Consider the following 17,826-nt stretch of genomic DNA (forward strand, 5'->3'; position numbering starts at 1 on the left):
CTCTCAGGGCTAGAACATAAAAATAACATCTTTAATAGCTTTATAGTTGGCACAGATGGCATTTGAATTCACCACTTTTTATTAACAAACTATGAAACAACACATTGTGCAGTTCCAGAGAGGGCAGCTCAGACTGCATGTTGCTTTTAAACCATGTAGCTACAACAGGTTAGTGTTGGAGTTCACTCTTTTCATTTGCATTCAGCATTTATAGTCAGAAAGCAAAACCAACAGCTAGATTTGATTGCATACACAGAGGAAGCCTAGGAAGGATGTTTCTGCTGGCAACCAATGTCTCCTCTCAGCAGCACACAAAAACCCAGAGCACAGAGCTGTAACAGATTACATGAGACTTGCTGCAGTTACTGCTGACCAAGCAGCCCCTGACATGGTGCAGAGCTTCTGCTCAGATCTTGAAGAAACAGTTGCTAGAATGAGAGAGCCCTGTTTCCCTCTTGCAAGAGGGGTGAAGGCCAGACCAGCACTTCAAATACATGTAACCAATGGGAAAAGCCTGTAACATCCATCAGAAAGAACAAACACAAACACCAGCTGAAAAGATAGTTCCACACCTGTGATCTGCAACCAGAACATCAGGCCACAAACTCTAAACTCTGTTCTTTACCCATCCTCGTGTGCTTGTTATTTATCCTCTGTTTAAACGGATGCCATCTCTTCAGCACGTTCAGTGTCACCACGTGCTACAGTACCAAGCATTGCTCAATAGCAACCCCAGGCAAAGGAAACACTTACATGTCTCTCATGTAACTTGTTTAATGAACAACGTAGCCCTCAATGACAATATAATGACCGGCACTGCTGAGGAAACATCTTGTCCAGGAGCAACTTCATCCTGACAAATATTGTTTGCTCAACCTACTTATCCAAAAGTCACTGTTCATGATGTGCCTGAAGTAGCCAAGATACTACAGTCATCTTCAACCTTAATCTCTCTTATCATTTTTGGTTATAGACATTTCCAGTTTCTATGGGTGCTCTCTAATAATCACAATAAATTACGAGGCGTTTCAGGCCTCTGTTCTGTTATGAGGAATTCCTTCCCCTGCCATGATTTGGTGCTGGCAAGGATGGAGGTAAGAATGCATAGTGAGGTCTCCTATCATCTGTCCATCTAATGACCCTATGCTGTTGAGGCCTCTGTTTTGCCTTTAGTTCCAGCAGGGGCCTTACCACCATCTGCCTTGTTGGAATAATCACGCTCTCCAAAAATGGTGCTTCCAATCCTGACGTTTGTGGATCCAACCTCTATCTATGGAAGGAGGCAGAAAGAAGGAATTCAGCACAAGTAGGTGGCTAATCTCGATGCTCCCCATCTCACAGAAGGGCAGCTTCCTCTCTGACAGAGAAGGGGTGGCAGAAGGAAATGACTTACTGCATGCTGGAAGTCTGTGGACATGCCCATGCTCAGCTCCACCTTCTCAATGGGGAGATTCAGCTTTTCACACACTTCTTGACGCAAAGATAGCAGCACCTAGAAGGAAGAAAGAGAAAAATCACACATTTGGTGACATTTTGGACACGTTTTTAAGGTTTCATTCATCATGATTTCTGCTTTTTTTTGAAGTCTCCCTAACACAGAAGGTGAAGGTCCCACACTCCTCTGATGCCTGCTCTGCAGCACTGGGAAGGCATCTGAAGACTTCCCACTGCAGGCTACGTTACTAACAATGCACACACAAGTCTACACAACCAGTTATGACAGATAAAGAATGCAGAACCAGTTCCCCTTCCTGATACAGCCCTATGCACAAGAGGCTGAAGGAAATATTATCTGAAAGCAGGACCAGAGGATTCAGAACAAAAACTGCTGCATAAAGTGCTCTGTTGATATTCCGGCTAAAGCTTGAGAAAAAAGATGGGACAAAAAATGCACACGCATCAGGCATCTGCAGAAATGAGCCCATCACTTTATTTAATACTGATACTTCAGAGGTCTGTACTACTCTGAACCAGGTCTGTGCTTCTACTGGCAATCTACAATCAGATTTACACCCTCAGTGTAATGGGAGGCCAGCCAACAGTTGACATTTTCTTCCAAAAATCTTACCTGGAAGTCAGGATTTGGCCCCTTGCTAAGGTCATGTCCAATGCTGCCAATTGTCATCAGCCCCACAAATTCCAGGCTTGGACACTTGTTGATAACATGCTCCACAGCAGCTGCAGTGTCTCTGGGAGGCAGGCCATGTTTACCTAGCAAAAAGTAGGGTGATCTGTGCCAAGTTCTGTGAGAGAACTTCCCCCACAGTCAGGCAGAAGCTAACTGATGGTTAAATATCATCTCAGCAGAGAAAAACTCCTTAAGAACACAAACCAACACATCCAGGTTGTTTCTTCTATCAAGTCAGCAGGACAGATCTGCACATCATCAGAAAAAGTGTCTGCCACTTACTGTCTTCTCCACTGGTGTTAACTTGCACCATGACTTTCAGCTTCTGAGGTGATCCTTTTTTCTGCCATGAGCTGTTGACTCTGTCTGCCAGTTTCACAGAATCCACTGTTTCCAACATGAACAGGTTAGGGACAGCTAGGGAGAAAACACAGAGGCTTCAAGCTGCCTGTGTAACACAAGAATAGTTGTTTACAGTTGTGCACAGCTAGTAGCAGAATATGGCAAGAGATAACAAAGTGAATCAGGACTGAAACACAGGGCAGCACCAGGTTCTTTCACTTGCTAATTGGTCTTCTTGCTAGCTTGCAATTATCAGAATTAATAGGTGATAAAGATGGTTATTATTTAAACACCGGGAGAATATTGCCCATGGGATACCACAAATAAAGATAAACAGAGCTCACCGACCAGCTTGTTGACATTACTTTTCTGCAGATGGCCAATAAAATGCCACTTGATCTCCGGACAAGAAGACAGAATCTGTAAGCAAAAGGAACAGGTAGGTTTGAATGAGGATTCCTCCTTCTTTCATGCAGTTATTAGGTCCTGCTTTACCCACAAACAAGATACCACACATCCCATACCAGTCTTCTTCTGTTTACTCTGAATAGCACAGCTCAGATAGCACTTGTGTGCACTGAGATGGCTTCACACTCTGGAGAGAAGCAGGGCTGAGGCAGCAAAAAGTTAATTGCAAGGTGAGTGGGAAAGGCTCTTTTGTAAGAGAACAATCACAAAACAAACTGCTTTCCCCAAAACAAAGATGTTACCATTTTAAAATGGGGACTGTGCCCATCCTAGGGCAGAGATCACGAGAGATAAAGTGCTGCTCAGACATTTTATGACTAAGGTGCATACATATATTCACAGGATACTCTGGAGCCTATAATGCAAGTAGGGGGAAGAGCGAAGAGGCACAGAGTTAAGAACAACCTTCAAAAAACATGGAGATTTCAGAAGTCGATCTAACAGCCTCCATCACCACCTCCCTACAAAAAGCCAGGACTTCTGCTGGACAGCCTTCAGGACACAGCTTTGTGAGGAGGAATAACACACACACACACACACAAAAAAAAAAAGCACGCACTTACTCTGGAATCTGACGCCTTTTCTAACAGCTCCTGAACCTAGGAGAACACAAGAAGATCTACGTTAGGACCACACGGTGCTCCCTGGGCACACAGAACAGCCCGCACTCACGTAGTTCTCCCCAAAGCTGCGCTGCCCGTGGCTGTAGGCGTCCAGCACCATCTCCGCGGGTTTCGTCTTGCTGACGGCCACCAAACGCGGCTGCACGTCCGGGAGACCCTGCGGGAAGAACGCTCAGTACCGGGGGCGGCCCAGCAACCCCACAGCCCCGCTCACACCGCGCTGCTTATGGCGGTAGGCCCGTTGCCATGGAAACGGGCGGGCCGCCCTCGCGAAGCGGGCTTGCCTCCGCAGCTCGCAGGCCTATCTCCGCACGCACAGCTTCTCACCCCGAGCCCAACCTCCTCAACCCTTCAGCAACCCTCACCTGCGGCCTCCGCGCTGCCGCCTGCTGCACCTGCTCGGTGACGGCCCGCAGCGCCGGTCCCAGCCCTTCCCCGGCGGCCATGCCCGCTCTCCACATCCCCTGCTGCCGCCGCGCCGACTTCCGCCACACACGCGTGACGTTCCCGCCCCCTCACGGCGACCAATCGAGACGCGCCGTTGCCGTCGCCGACCAATGGCAGCGAGGGGCGGGAAAGCGGGGCCGCCATGTTGGGAAGGTTGGCGGCGCCATATTGGGAAGGTCATGGGCTTCATGGCGTAGGGTGCTGAGGGGAAGGTCAGGCGGCGAGGCCCGCAGCTCCCCAGGGCTTTAGAGGCTTTCTGCCGGCCTCTGGTGAAGCTTCCTGAACGCAGTGAGAAAGGAGTAAAGACCCGTGCTATGCTCTCAGTTTGGTGTCTGCACATACCCTCAACACCACCCACAAATAAACCAAATCCTTGCCATCCACATCCAGAACAGCTCCTCCAGGGCACAGCTTTCAGCACTAAAAATAAGCAAATAAACCATAAAACGGGCTCCATCGCTCACCCCATAGGCCCTGTGTGAACCCAGGGCTGTGCCCACAGTTGTGGGGTTCACACAGGCAGTGCCAAGCTGTATGGAAGGTGCCAGCTGGAGGCCATCAGCCAAAATATTTCCCTCATTCACAGACCTTGCCCTCCCCCAGCCCCTGTTTTGAGCACCAACAGTTTTTACACAGCTGCTCCCAAGAGCCTGGCAGGCAATTATTTCCTGCTAACTTCACTGCAAAACTTTTGTGATGGTGATTTTCTGATGTTCTGCAACTCCATACCCACCCACAGCTGAACTCCTGGTAATGCCTCCCTGCAAACCCACCCCCTCATCGTGTTAAAGGTCCATAAAACCAGACTGAGATTAAAATTGAAGGCCATTTTATTGTCATAGCAAGTATCAAAATAAAAAGGCTTTTAATTCAGTATTACAGATCCACAGCTGCACTGGTAAAGCATCACCGTGCCCCTGCCAACAGTTCCCAGGTATAGCAGTGCAAAACAGCAAACCTGTGCTTCTTTGTTAGACAGAGCTGTTTCAGCATTTAGATCTTCCTTTTGAGACTGCAAGATCATGGAGATGACAGAATGACAGCGAAAGAGATAAATGGGATAAAGGTTTACATGTAGGGTCACATCTACTCTGGAAAAATTAAGGAAATTATACGTAGAATGAAGAACTCGAATGAAAAGCAAATGATCAACCCTGGCCTTTAAGGACTGGTACAATTTCAACTTTGTTCTTGCTTTTTTTTTTTTTTTTTGTTAATCTGTTATTAGGTTAACTAAATTACTTGGTTTTCAGCGGTGCAGAGCCACAAAGGTTCCAAAATGTTTTAAAAATGCAAGTTTGGAATCAATAATACTGGCTACTCCTTCTATTCTTCCTCTTCCTCTGAGAAATACTTCAGCAGTAATGTTTTCAATTTAAAATCCATAAGACCTACTTATTCCAAGCTATTGTTTTACTCAATACAAAACTCATACAAAAACATCCTTTGTAATACCATTTGGTTTATTTGTGTCCCCTCATTAGTGAAAACACTTTCGTAAAAAAGCAGGTTTTACTTACTAATGGAAAACCTTCACATGAATGCAAAATAACGCCAAACAAATGAGATCACCCTAAAAGTTTAGGTACTATTACCTCACCCCTACATTTCTGCTGTTCTCTGTTCAACATCTTGCAGAGACCTATTTAGAAAAGTGAGCAATATTACAGCCTACCTCTCAATGCAGTTTTTATGACCACTGTGCTGTCAGTCCGGGGATGGAACTACTCTTAGCTTAAGATTTTCCAGCAAATACAAAGATTACATAAAGGAGATGGGACTTTTCTCCAGCAGAAACTGACAATCTCTTTTATTTTGCATTTTCAAGTATCAACTGTAATTCTTCTAACAGGGAAAATAAAACTGAAATGAAAATACTGGAACAAGCAGCAGAAATTAATGAGATTTCTATCTTAGTGTGAATTACTTATTTAAAATGATTAATGCATTAAAAACACTGAAATGTGAAACCAAGCTTAGTAAGCAGCAAGCATTTGGGGCAAAAGATCATAAATTCGACAGGTTGGTCCTGACCAACTTAGTGCTTATGCTTTCATCATCTTATAAGGACGCATTGGCTGCAAATTATAACAGCAATTAATAAGCAGGCTCTCCTGCCAAGTGGCAGATGGATTTAGGGGGAGAGGAAAAAAAGTTTTCTAGCCCTGAACTTTTGCCTTTAACACCCCCTCAAGTTTTGCAAATGTAAAACAAAAGACATGTTACCTCTTTGCATCTGGTAAGTAAAAAACGAATCAGTTTTCTGAAATGAAAGGTGCATCATATCTCACTGTTCTGAGCAAAGAATGAACATGTCTCTTTGAACAGCCCAGAGAGAAGAGGCTGTCATTTTTGCCCTGTGATTTTTTTTTTCAAAACAGTGCTTTGAGTCTATTGCTCCTAGGAGATCTTCCTCTCAAGGACCATTCTGAAAAAAATCACCCAGGTACAAGGTTCCATTCATTTCAGCTTCTCTGAACATCTTCAAATACAACACTGCAAACACTGAAATTCCATTGGTCTCACAGACCAGCAGAGGTACTGCAGTGACTGTGGGATGAATCATTCAAGCAGTTTTTCACTAGCAAGGCTTTTTGCAAGGTCAGGGTCCCTGAGACAAAAACTGCATTCTCTCTCCTTTTTTCTGACTATGACAACTGTGACAAGTACCGTGCTTGCAGCCTGGTTTCACCAAAAGTTAAGTTCAATTAGCCAGTGGCAGGCACTGCCTCCACCAGCACATCTAAGCCCCTCAACCAGCAGATAAACACAAACTCCCCTCTGCTCTCCCCAAATATGACAAATGGAAAAGAAACCAGTGTTAAAATGCAGAAAATGAGTAGTTTGGGCCACTACCTGTGTGACAGGTGGTCTAAGGCTTACATCTCCCCCAGGGTAACCTGCAACACTTCAGCTGAAGTGCTGTACCTCACTGTGCATGTGGTTTCAACTGCACTACTGAAAAAACACTTTGGCTCAGACCTCAGTAAATGGTAGTTTCATGTATTTGCTACACCTTTGCAGGCAGGATGGACCTGGAGTGAACACATGGGCTGTTAGTCCCAGTGCTCCAGGCAGCGACCCACCATCTGAGCAAAGCCTTCAAGCAGACATGGGTAGTGTACAAAAAGTCTAGCACCTTTTTAAATTTTTTTTTTTCTTCTTCTCAAAGGGTGTTTGTTTGAATTAAGTAGTAGAAATTTCCAACTAGAAAATAAAAGGTCATAGCAGCAATCCCCCTCCTGCCAAAATCTCAAAACTTCCAACTGCTACCAACAACCTCAATTCAAAACTAATTAACCATCTAAGCTGGCTGCAGAACAGATAGCCTAGCTAGCCTCTCTGGAATCACTGGGTTTATTAGCCCATGAGAAGGGAGAGGTGCATCTAGCAGACACATCTGGAGCAGATTACTTAGCAGTTACCAGAAACAACACTCCATAAATACCAAATCATTGTGTCTAATTGTCATACAAAAGATTGAGAGGATTAAATTTTATCTCTTTCAGTACAGGAAAAGGGGAAAACGAAAAGGAACTTCTCAGTTCATGTTTCTTTTGATATAAAACAAATATAAATGTTTCTTTTCAGTTGGTGTTATGAAGCAGTTTTGTGTCCTCACTGGGTCCTGCCCCATCCTCTTCATGGATCCCTTCTGCCAGTCCCTCCGCAAATTTACTCTGGCTACCTGCATAGTCCATGAACATGTTGGGAATATCTTTGCCAAAATAGATCTTGCTGTTTGCTGCAATAGCCTTGTATTTCATCAGCTGCAAGTATTCGGGAGTTAACTTCAGCTGCACAAAAAGAAAACAGATCACCAACAGCTCAGACTCATTCAAAAGCGCAGGAGGCATCTACCTTTCCAGAACACTAGTGGGCATGCTCATCCTCTCTCCAGCTGGAGTACTACCCTGAAGAATGCTCTCTTTCAGCACGTCTAAGCAAAGCTCTAAGTCCCAGTGACTGAATGGCAAAATGAGAAAGTGATGGAAGCAGCTGGGGAAATGTTCAGTCCAAACGTGCCACAGAGATGGAGATGCTCTGAAGCACATAACTCACTGAAAGCTCTCACAATGTAAGCTACTAGAACTGCCTTTTTTCCCCCACAGAGTGGATTAAAGAGTCTGTTTCACAAGGCAGAGATCACTCTTTCAGGATAATGACATTATAAAAGAGTGAACAGAATATCTAACTGGAACAGAACTTGTGCACAACCATCTCAGACCCTCTGACCATTTCTACTGACCCTTACAACACAGGAAGTCTTCCTGCTGGGATGTCCTGGGAACCTGATGTAGACAGTAACGAGTCCAGCAGTTGCATCCATGTAATTTCTGTCTCTAGGGTTTTGTTTTTTGCAGGAACAAGGCTTTGCCAGGCTAATTAGTTTGGTGAATTTGTTCTTTACCTGAATACTTGTTTACTTTAAGCCTGCCACTCTGCAGATCTCCCCCTGCCTGGGTGACTTGCTAGCTTGCAGACTGAAATGGATCAACATGTCTCATTACAGCAGCATGAAAGGGCAACACTGAAAGTGATATTCTTTCTACAGTGGGAGTCATGGCCCCATTAGCATCTACCAGATCTGGCTCCAGACATAAACCAGATATTTCACGTACCCTGACACAAATTCATCTGTTCAGAGCAGAAAGTGAATTTGCAAGTAAGGATATAATTATTGTTTCAGTCTCAAAGATAACTTCTCTGTCTTTGTTTTGCTTTTTGACCAAAACAACAAGACACGATGAGCAAGCAGTAAAGACTGCTCTTCTGCTGAGTATTTTTATACAGCCTAATGTTAGGAGCTCTGCTTCAAGGCACAGCATAAGGAAGTAATACCTTGTTAGCTTCGGCTACTTTCATAGCTGTATAGCATTCAGCATCAGCTCTTGCCTTCTCTCTTGCAAGAAACGCAGCATCTGGAAGAAAACATATGCTCCCATATTCAGATTTTTATTTCCAGTCATGTTAGCACCACTTACAGCTGGAAGATTTTTAAAGCAGCAAGTACCATATCTGAACTGTTAGGGATACAACAAGGGGAAGAGGGAACAAAACTGGAGACCCAGAAATGGGATCTGCCTTTACATTTAAAATACAACAGGATGATAATATTAAATAAATTGTATCTGCAACTGAAGACCTCAAAGCATTTTATAAACATAAGGTTTTTATTACTGTCCTGTCACACAGGCAGAGAATGCTCTTTCTTCTCTAGCCAGCCACTAACTCTCGTGCTGCAAACAAAACAACTGTAGGGCTGCAAAAGTGATATTTACCCATGACATTTGCAGAGGACTCCAAGAACTGCACAGCAGTCTGCTCTGCAGATGAAGCCTGTGGCTGTTAATGCAATTCCCCAGATGGGATTCTGTCTGGGATACTGAGGTTAAAGCTCTGGCATGTAGGGGCAAGCAGCTTTAACCTTTATAGGCTCTGCCCCATGGACAGATGTTGGCAGAGCTGTCCTGCTGCAGTATCAGTGACCGTGTCAAGGTCCTGATCCCAAAGGACACTGAACTTCCCTGCTCCTAACAAAGACATTTAAGGAAAGAAACACTTCCCTTTTCTGTACTGCATTCCTCTTTTTGGCTTCTGACTTTTTATCCGTCAGATGACACCGAAGCGATGCCAAGCCATCAAGTTAAGGCTAAGATGAATTTAATCTGGCTGGTTTGATGTGATCTCTTGAGATTCTTTCTATAAAAGGGAGCCACATATTTGTAATACATGTTAATTTGGATCTGAGAATTGCACAGCTGAATAATCCTACTTGTTTACCTAGATTAGTGGGGAGCCCTGTGAGCAACAACACTTAAGAACGGGATGGTTTTCCTGAGACTTCCTCTTTGGACTAATAACTGCAGTAGTCCCTAACAGGGACACTTAAAAGAATGAAGACCTGAATCCTCTACAGGCACAGAGCTGAGCTGAAGGCCTGACACACATTTTTAAGAAATAAAACCTTATTGTACTCCTGCAAATAACTTCATAATGAGAAGTTGCTGATCTGTAAAACTCTTAATTGGCTCCTCAGTGGACCTCTGCAAAGGTTGACAGGACCTACAATGAAAGGAACTGAAAACAAGGCTTCGCTACTCTGAGCTGGAAATGCAGACCTCTTTTTACATCCTAGAATTTGCTTGATAAAGCATTGTATTGGATGAGACGTCTTCTTAATTTAACAGCACAATCTCCTCGAGAGATCATCATTACAAAAAGCTTTAAGAAACAGTCTGTAAAAAAAAAACAACACTCCTATTCCCACCTCTGGTCAAGTCTATTTGCTAAAGAAAAATAAAAAGGTCAAAAAAGCAAAATGCAGACTAAACAGAAAAATTACAGAACCAGGAATGACTTAGACCTAAAGATTCTTCAGATAAATCACTGCAGAACATTTTCTTATTGAAAAGCTCATCGCTCACCTTCAATCTCTGAAATCCTTTTCTCCGTTTCTTTTTCCATCACTTTCTGTCCGTAAGTTATTTCAGCAACTTGTGCTATTTTTTCTGCCTCTGAAATTAAAGAGAGCACGTCCACATTGTTATTGCTGTCTTCCTATTGCCAAAGCAATTTCATCCACAGAAGTCCTTCCTATCCTCTTCTGGTGGCAGTCATTAATAAGAATTTTCAGCCCTCAGAAAGTATCAGCCTACATTTGTGGGTAAAGCTGGAACCCACTTGAGTTTCTCTGGAAGAGTATCAGATCAGCAGCAAAAAGATGCAGCAGAGAAATCACCCATCAGTGAACCAGGTGTGTAACTCCCTTTGTTCCCAGTTTGGTTTCTGCTTGCCACCTACCCCACCATGCACCAATAGCTACTGCTGTCAGACAAAGCCATACAGACCAATGAGGGCCTTCTTCCTTTCTGTCTCTGCTTCCTTCTCCACCACCTTCTGCTTCTGTGCTGCAATCAGCAGCTTTGTCTTCTCACTCTCCCTAGGGTGTCAGAAAAGGCAGTTATAAAACGTGAGCTCACAAAATAGCTTGGCCAACCACATCACGAGGATGAACCATTGGCTTAAATCTCCTTCAAGTATACGTTGAGAGCCACAGAAAGTGAGAGCAAGCACCTTCAGAGCTTCTTCCTAAAACAAAATCTCACGTGACAGCTTATTTTCCTCCATTTGGATGCACATAGCTTTGAAATCACCATTCAGTCAAATGGGGGTGTGCATTTTACACGCTAGTCTTTTCCATCTTACTGCTTTGGGCACATAAAGTGTGTGTGTACACATACTGAAAAGAATATAAATAGTCTGCTCCTGCTCCCAATCAGGGAAGAGATTGGAGCCAAGAGCAAATCTTTCTCAACTGGATTTATGGCAAGAGATAAGAACACACTGATTGAGGATTCTAATGTGACCTTATTGCACATGACTTGCCACGACACCAAAAGGTCAGGCAGAATGGATGAGAGGGAACTGATTCTAGCCTGTGCAGACTCTGTTGGCAGAGTGCTCAGAGAACATAAGCATTTCTGAATAATTGAGTGCAAGAAAAGGCAGCTGGCTCACAGCATTGAAAAGGGATCAGTATGTCAAGTGCTTTTAAAGAAAGTTATTCCAAAGCTTTGCAAGTCTTCAGCCTGTTGAATCAACAGTTTCTCCATCCTAGTCAAACAGCAGGATTAAGTGGTGGAATCTATCCACCTGCCACTCACTCACATGCTCTGTGAGGCCTTTTTAAAATAGAGTCAGTGTCAAGGGGAAGGAGCCTTTGGGCAAATAACTATGCTCAAGTGTTCGAGATGGAGTAATACCCTCAGCAGTGACCTGCAGCCACTCACAGACACACGCTTGTCTGGTGCAGCCTCACTAGAGCTGTTCTGAATGGCAGCAAGGCAGCACAAGGCAGAGCACAGGCTACTCTGATCAGTGCATGCTGTGAAAACACATTAATCTGGATGACCGACTCCTTTTGGTAACACAAAGGTGCAAGTCTCAGGCACTTACATGAGCTCATAATTCCTCCGGATTGTTTCAGGGATGTTTGGCTTTGTAACTCGAACTGCCTGGAAAGAGAGACAGAAGAAAACATAGGCAAGCAGCCAACAATCAAAAGGCTCCCTGAGGCTGCAGAGGGTGGGGGAGCTCACAACTTGTAGTGAGCTCTGCCAGACAAAGCTTTTACGCTTTTACATGCTCTGCAGAGCAAACGCTGGACTGAATGATCTCCTGACAGGAGGAACAAGCTGGATAAGCTAGGATTGAGGGTATCACTTAAAGAAAGCAAACAAGGCAAAGCTAAGAGGGGACAGGAAGGACATTCCCATTCCTCATGTTAACAAAGTCTGTACTTTCAGGGAATTTTCTAAGAGCTACATCTTGCTATTTCCTCTTAGCCTTTAACCCTTGTGATCTATGCACCTCCAAAGAGAACCATGATTACCTGTATAATTAATCCAGGGGCCATTGTAGTTAGGTCTTGCTGCAATGCCAGTTTAAGGTTTTCATCAATCTGGTCTGTTGGGAGGAAAGAAAGCAGGTAAGAAATGTAAGCTTGATATTGAAATGCTGGGCTGAGAAACACCATCCCTGACCTCAGGTGTCGTTCACACCTTTTTCACCATGTCAAGCAACGCTGACCAATGACAAGAACTTGGGAAAGACTAAAGAAGCATAAGATGAAGTTCTCTTCACTTTTCAGTAACCTACAGTTTGGATTTTCTTTGAGCCAGAAGTAGCTTTTCCATGGCAAAGAATCTGTGCTCTCACTCACTTCCCTACTGATACCTTCCCAACTGGATTCTGGAGCAGATCTGATCCAGCTAAATCTTGAATGATTAGGAACTGTATCTGTGCCAGCAGCAAAGAAAATAGAAAGGCAGAAATGTAAAATGGCTGCATGACTTATTTTAATAGGCTGCAACAATTTCATTGGTAAAGCCTGTTTGGCTGAATGGATAATGGTTTATTCCAGCATAGCTAAGAAATTTCAAAAGGAAGCACAGAACAAAACCCTTCTTCAGTGAAGAGCTCTAAGGATAGCAGTGTTTCCAGTTGGGGTCTGCTGAGAAATTCAAAGGGAAAATAAAAATGTAATAGCCTTGAAAGTGATCACATTGCACTCCTTGATTATTTGCTTTGGTCCCATTTTAGTGAGCTGGAACTCACACTCATAATGAAGTTCAGCCAGGAGTTTAGGAAACAGCTGTTATCAGTTTCCTGCACCTGCTTGCAGATGTGGGGGCAGAGAATGACATAAGTCTGCTTGAAATGGGCTGTGCCCCATTTCAGAACTCCAGAGCCAGAAAACTTTCAGCTCAGACTGAAAAAGTTACACAGGGGTTTATACAAGTTCCTTCTGTGCAAATTGGTTGTCTTGAGTCCATTTCAAGCAGTTGTCATCAGCAGCTGCTGACATCTGGAGTCTCCATTGACAAAGAACCAGCACATTCACCAACAACCCCATAAAGGAACAGGAGGCAAACTGAGCCCTAGTTCTACATTTTCTGCAGAGGCCCCATCAGAAAGGGGATAGCCAAGCTTCTTGAAAAGCCCTAATTAAACAGAGAAGTGGTTTGCAAACACCTTGTGCTCTTTCAGGCACTTGGCACTGAAATCTCAGCCACTAATCCCGTACAGTTTGGGTCCAAACCGTTCACAGCAACACTTCATCTGCAGCCAGCACTGTTGTACTGCCAGATGCTGGAAGGGATTTCTTCTCACTCCAAAGCCATAATGAAAACACTCAGCACTGGCAGAGACTGGACAATTTCTACCAAGAAACCACCACTTTTCTTCAGGCTGTCTCTCGTAATGCACTCCCAGTGTTTGTGCTGCTTGATTTCCCACTGCTCTGCAGAGAGGAAGGGAAAGTCAGCAGGCCCTCACCACACAGCTCTGGTTTGTAGCACTCACTCACAGCACCCAGGAACCACAGCAATGTGCATGACACAAAAATTATCAAGCCATTAAGATAGGGAATGCACACTTTTTTTTAACAGCTAAGAGCAAAAGACTGCCTTTTCCATCTGGAATAGCAAATATTGCAACTGACTCAACCAGTCACATTTGCTAAACACATATAATGCAGCAGAATTACTACTCCCTTCCCTAATCCCTGTGCTACTTCTGACAGGTTTGGGCTTGTGTTTTTTTGTGTAATAGAGTGAAGCACTGTAAAAAGATAAAATGAGGTCAATATAACAGGTTAACAGTTGTGATTCCAAACAGAACAGGCACTAGATGAATATGCAAGAAGCTCCCCAGCTGAAACTAGAGACTTCTGTACCAGCAGACAATGCAAACAGCTTGCAGAGATGTCATTCAAGGAGCCATCAATCTGGGAATGAAAGGTCAGAGAGGCAGCTCACCAAACAGCTCGATGTAGACCTCCTGGAGTGTGTGGACACTGCAGAACTGGTTAAGCTCATGGTGAATCTTGTTGAAGATGAGAGCTTTGTCGTAGTCAGCAGTGTAGTTCTTCACTATGTCATATACTGCAAAAGAAGTGCAACTGACATTAGCAGCTAGGATAGAGAGATGCCACAGGGCGGGTTGGGTGCTGGCAGGCTGAATTTATGGTTCAGTCACAGCAGCAAGAAATGCAGTGATGGACTGCAACAAGAAATGCACCCAAAACAGAAGAGGCTGCACCACAACTACTTTCTTCAGGGGAGTTTTAATTACTGCTAATATTTAATCACACCCTAACCAATATTTGGTCACATGCCTCATAAACAGAATGACATCTCAGTAATAACAGCCTACTCTTGATTATCTGCAAGTCACCCCCCAGCAAACGCACAGGGTGTGTCTGAGTTGCAGAATACACAGGCTGAAAGAAGGCTGCACAGGTCCTTCTGTGTCACATTCCAGCCTTCTGCTCTCTGCCTCCTCTGCCTGTTGCACATCTTGTTATTCAAATTAGAAGTTCTTCACTGAAGCATAAAGCCCAGTGGGGCCGTAATAATAAAAAATAAAAGAAGTGATGGATTACATTCAGCTATTGGTGAAGCAACCAGTAGCAAAGAACAAGTATGTGCAAGAAAAAAAATAAACAAAGTGTCTGGTAGAGCTGGTTTAAAACCCAGGAAATACAGAGCTCCACAAGGCACACAGCATGCAAGCACACAATGCTTGTAGTACTGCTCAGCTCCAAATCATCAGGCAAAACCTGTTCACCTCATCTGGTACTAGCAGGAGAATAACCACCACTCTGGATGGCAGGATGCACAGGGTCACAGAGGAAGAACTCACCTGCACTCTGGATCAGGAAATTCACCACCTCAATTCTGTCAAAGTAAATCATCACTCCTCCACTGCAAAAGGAAGGAAAATAAAAAAAATAAGGGAAAGTTTGCAGGAGGAAGAAAGCTCTGCCCTGCAGCCGGACAGCCTCTGAGCAGAGCACACCCCCCTCTAGTGGGCTGAGCACAGCACTCACATCCTTCTGTGCAGCACCGCTGCGACAACAGTACAACCCCCCGCCTGGCACCAGGCTCCTGGTTTAGCCACAAATCATTAAATGTGAGCCCAGGCTTAGTGACTACCATATGGAAACATAAACTCCTGATTTCTTCCCTCTTTCCATCCGTATCAAGCAATCCACTTTCTTCCCGTGATTCAGTTTAGGCAAGAAGAGTGGAAGCAACTTATTCACTAGGAATATGTAAGTTTGATAACATTAAATTAAATTCTACAAAAAAAAACAAAAACAAAAACAAGAGCAAAACACGCTCTGAACTCAACCACAGCGCAGTTTCCTTCTGAGATGAAACCACACCAAGAATCAGGTTCCCAACTCCTGCTGCAACAATTCTGTACGTGGAAGCTCAGGGGAAATAAGCGGTGCAGGGACGCTGATACGGGCAGCACAGAAACCACCTCAATGGGACACAGCATTAAGGAGCCTTTCGTTGGCTTTGTGTAAGGGGGAGTGTTGTGAAAGCACAGTACGTGTGTTAAAGCACGCTGGTGGGAGGAGGAGGGGGAGAGGGGAGAAAAAGGCGTTCATCAAAACCGGAGAACCGCGGGGAATGAGAGCCGAGCACCTCACCTCGTACCGCAGGGAACGTTTTTCACCTCATCGGTCTGCAGCGTGGTCTGAAAACGATGAAAGAAACGTTCCTTCGAGGGCAGCTCCTCACCGCAACGCTGCGGGTCCCCATCTCACCCCCAACCCCGCAACCCGGGGCGGCACGCAGCCCAGCCCCGCCCCACAGCACCTGCACTGACTTGTAGGACGTGATGAAGGGCAGCATGAGGTGAAAACCCGGCCCGCTGGTGGAGGTCAGCAACGCGCCGCCGCTGCGGGGAGAAGCGAACAGCGACCGTGAGCGCAGGCCCGGCCCGGGGATGAGATAAGGGAAGCCGCGGAGGCCGCTCACCGGTAGTAGACGCCGATGTGACCTTCCTCGATCTTGTGGATGGCGGAGAGGAAGGCGGCGGCGAGGAAACTGAGGACGAGAGCGGCGATGGCGCCCAGCTGGGCCATGCCCGGCCTCGGCACGACGCGGCGCTGCGCTGCGCCCGCCTTCCCGCAACGGCGCAGCTGTGACGTCACTAATGCGCGACGCCGCCGCGCGCCGCCAGGGGGCGGCGGAGGAACGGAGTCTTCAGGGTTGAGAGTTCGAATCCCGCCCGCGCCACCACGCACCGCGCGGCTCCGCGGTCCCGCTGTAGAGCGAGGTCGTGCTGGAAAACACGAGGCTCTGTCCCGCCGCGCGTGAACCTCGTGTCCAGGGAGCCACTCTGCAGGAGGTTCTCCCATGACTGAGCTGCTGGATGCAGGATCACCATTTGTTGCCCACTGTGCTGTTGAAGGGCATCACCAAACCCCAAAGTCGCCCCAAAGTCGCCCCAAAGTCGCCTTGAAGTCACCCCAAACGGGTTTACACCCCACTGCCAACCCACATCACCCCTTCTGCCACAGCAATCACAGCACTCTGCTCCCACTGCGGGGATTCTCAGCCATCCAGAGTGCAGAAATACACTACGTTCCCACCTCTATAACTGTCCAAGGGGGCTTAAAAACATAGAGGGATCATAAAGTGCCAATAAATAGTCTAATTTCATTCTTATATTGATAGATCTCCCAGGGTTATATATCGCAAAGCTGTCAGAAGGGTTCGGTGCTGTTCAGAAATAGGGAGTGAAGTATCTGCTCTATCTGTCCAAATGTTACAGCTCTTAAATAAGTGCAAAAGGCGCCCGAGATGAAATACTCTCTCCATAAGATTTTTAAAAAATGCTTGCCCAGATTTAAGGCCCTGATAAAATGTATTAAATCTTTAAAGGTTTTAATGAATCTCGTATGTGTTTCATAAATCACGAGCCTCTGCTCGGCCCCGCTCAGTTTAATAAGAGTAAACTAGGAAATTGCTCCGAGCTGAAGCAAAACGCACTCATATAATATTGCAAAGTAATAGATGTTTAAATGTGGGGTGTTCTGGCTCGCAGGAGAGGCTTTGCTGCATAACATGGGCACTATATCATTGCCCAGAATAGGAAACCAGCTGCGGCCACGTGTTTAACAGCATCAAGATGTGAACGAGCACAAAGGTAAATATTATTTGTAATAATCCTGAAAAAAAAAAAAAAAAAAGCCAAAAATATCATTATTCCTCCACCTCGGGCCAGGAACATTCAGCAGTGTCTGCCCCAGCAGCAGCACAGACTCTTTTACACCAACGAATGCTTCACTGCACCCACACTCCAAGCCTTTTCAGCTCTGCCCGTTTCTCCTTATCCCACAGAAGTGAAAATCTGTTGGGGATTTTATTGCAAAAACTGAGAGGAGTCTGAAGGTCTTTGAGACAGTCCTGTCAGCATCGTCACCCTCAGCCCCTGCCACCTGCTGCCTTGCAC

At 45.3% G+C, this 17,826-nt stretch overlaps 2 protein-coding genes across 2 annotated transcripts; both read right to left on the reverse strand.

The window, feature by feature from the left end:
• Positions 1-10: 10 nt before the first annotated feature.
• Positions 11-4,084, reverse strand: PLPBP (pyridoxal phosphate binding protein). Its single transcript, XM_031602220.2, has 8 exons — positions 3,927-4,084; positions 3,611-3,718; positions 3,502-3,537; positions 2,815-2,890; positions 2,411-2,545; positions 2,069-2,211; positions 1,394-1,492; positions 11-1,270 (listed from the first exon to the last, which is right to left on the reverse strand). Exons 1-8 carry the CDS (start codon positions 4,020-4,022, stop codon positions 1,142-1,144), a joined length of 822 nt encoding a protein of 273 aa, XP_031458080.2. The 5' UTR covers positions 4,023-4,084; the 3' UTR covers positions 11-1,141.
• A 736-nt stretch (positions 4,085-4,820) lies between these two features.
• Positions 4,821-16,520, reverse strand: ERLIN2 (ER lipid raft associated 2). Its single transcript, XM_031602219.2, has 11 exons — positions 16,347-16,520; positions 16,185-16,266; positions 16,016-16,062; positions 15,217-15,278; positions 14,331-14,456; positions 12,404-12,477; positions 11,968-12,026; positions 10,860-10,951; positions 10,437-10,526; positions 8,851-8,930; positions 4,821-7,805 (listed from the first exon to the last, which is right to left on the reverse strand). Exons 1-11 carry the CDS (start codon positions 16,451-16,453, stop codon positions 7,596-7,598), a joined length of 1,029 nt encoding a protein of 342 aa, XP_031458079.1. The 5' UTR covers positions 16,454-16,520; the 3' UTR covers positions 4,821-7,595.
• Positions 16,521-17,826: the final 1,306 nt, after the last annotated feature.

This window comes from Phasianus colchicus, chromosome 27 (assembly GCF_987193195.1).
Source record: "Phasianus colchicus chromosome 27, bPhaCol1.hap1.1, whole genome shotgun sequence".
In the NCBI taxonomy this organism is placed as follows: domain Eukaryota; kingdom Metazoa; phylum Chordata; class Aves; order Galliformes; family Phasianidae; genus Phasianus; species Phasianus colchicus.

Coding starts and splice junctions, on each gene's coding strand:
- PLPBP (XM_031602220.2), bottom strand. CDS start 4,022: ATGTGGAGAGCGGGCATGGCCGCCGGGGAAGGGCTGGGACCGGCGCTG. Junction 3,538..3,610: donor GCAGCTTTGGGGAGAACTAC/GTGAGTGCGGGC, acceptor GTGTTCTCCTAG/GTTCAGGAGCTGTTAGAAAA. Junction 2,546..2,814: donor TAATGTCAACAAGCTGGTCG/GTGAGCTCTGTT, acceptor TTTTCTCCCTAG/CTGTCCCTAACCTGTTCATG.
- ERLIN2 (XM_031602219.2), bottom strand. CDS start 16,453: ATGGCCCAGCTGGGCGCCATCGCCGCTCTCGTCCTCAGTTTCCTCGCC. Junction 12,027..12,403: donor CCCCTGGATTAATTATACAG/GTAATCATGGTT, acceptor CTCTCTTTCCAG/GCAGTTCGAGTTACAAAGCC. Junction 10,952..11,967: donor CGGAGGAATTATGAGCTCAT/GTAAGTGCCTGA, acceptor CTGACACCCTAG/GGAGAGTGAGAAGACAAAGC.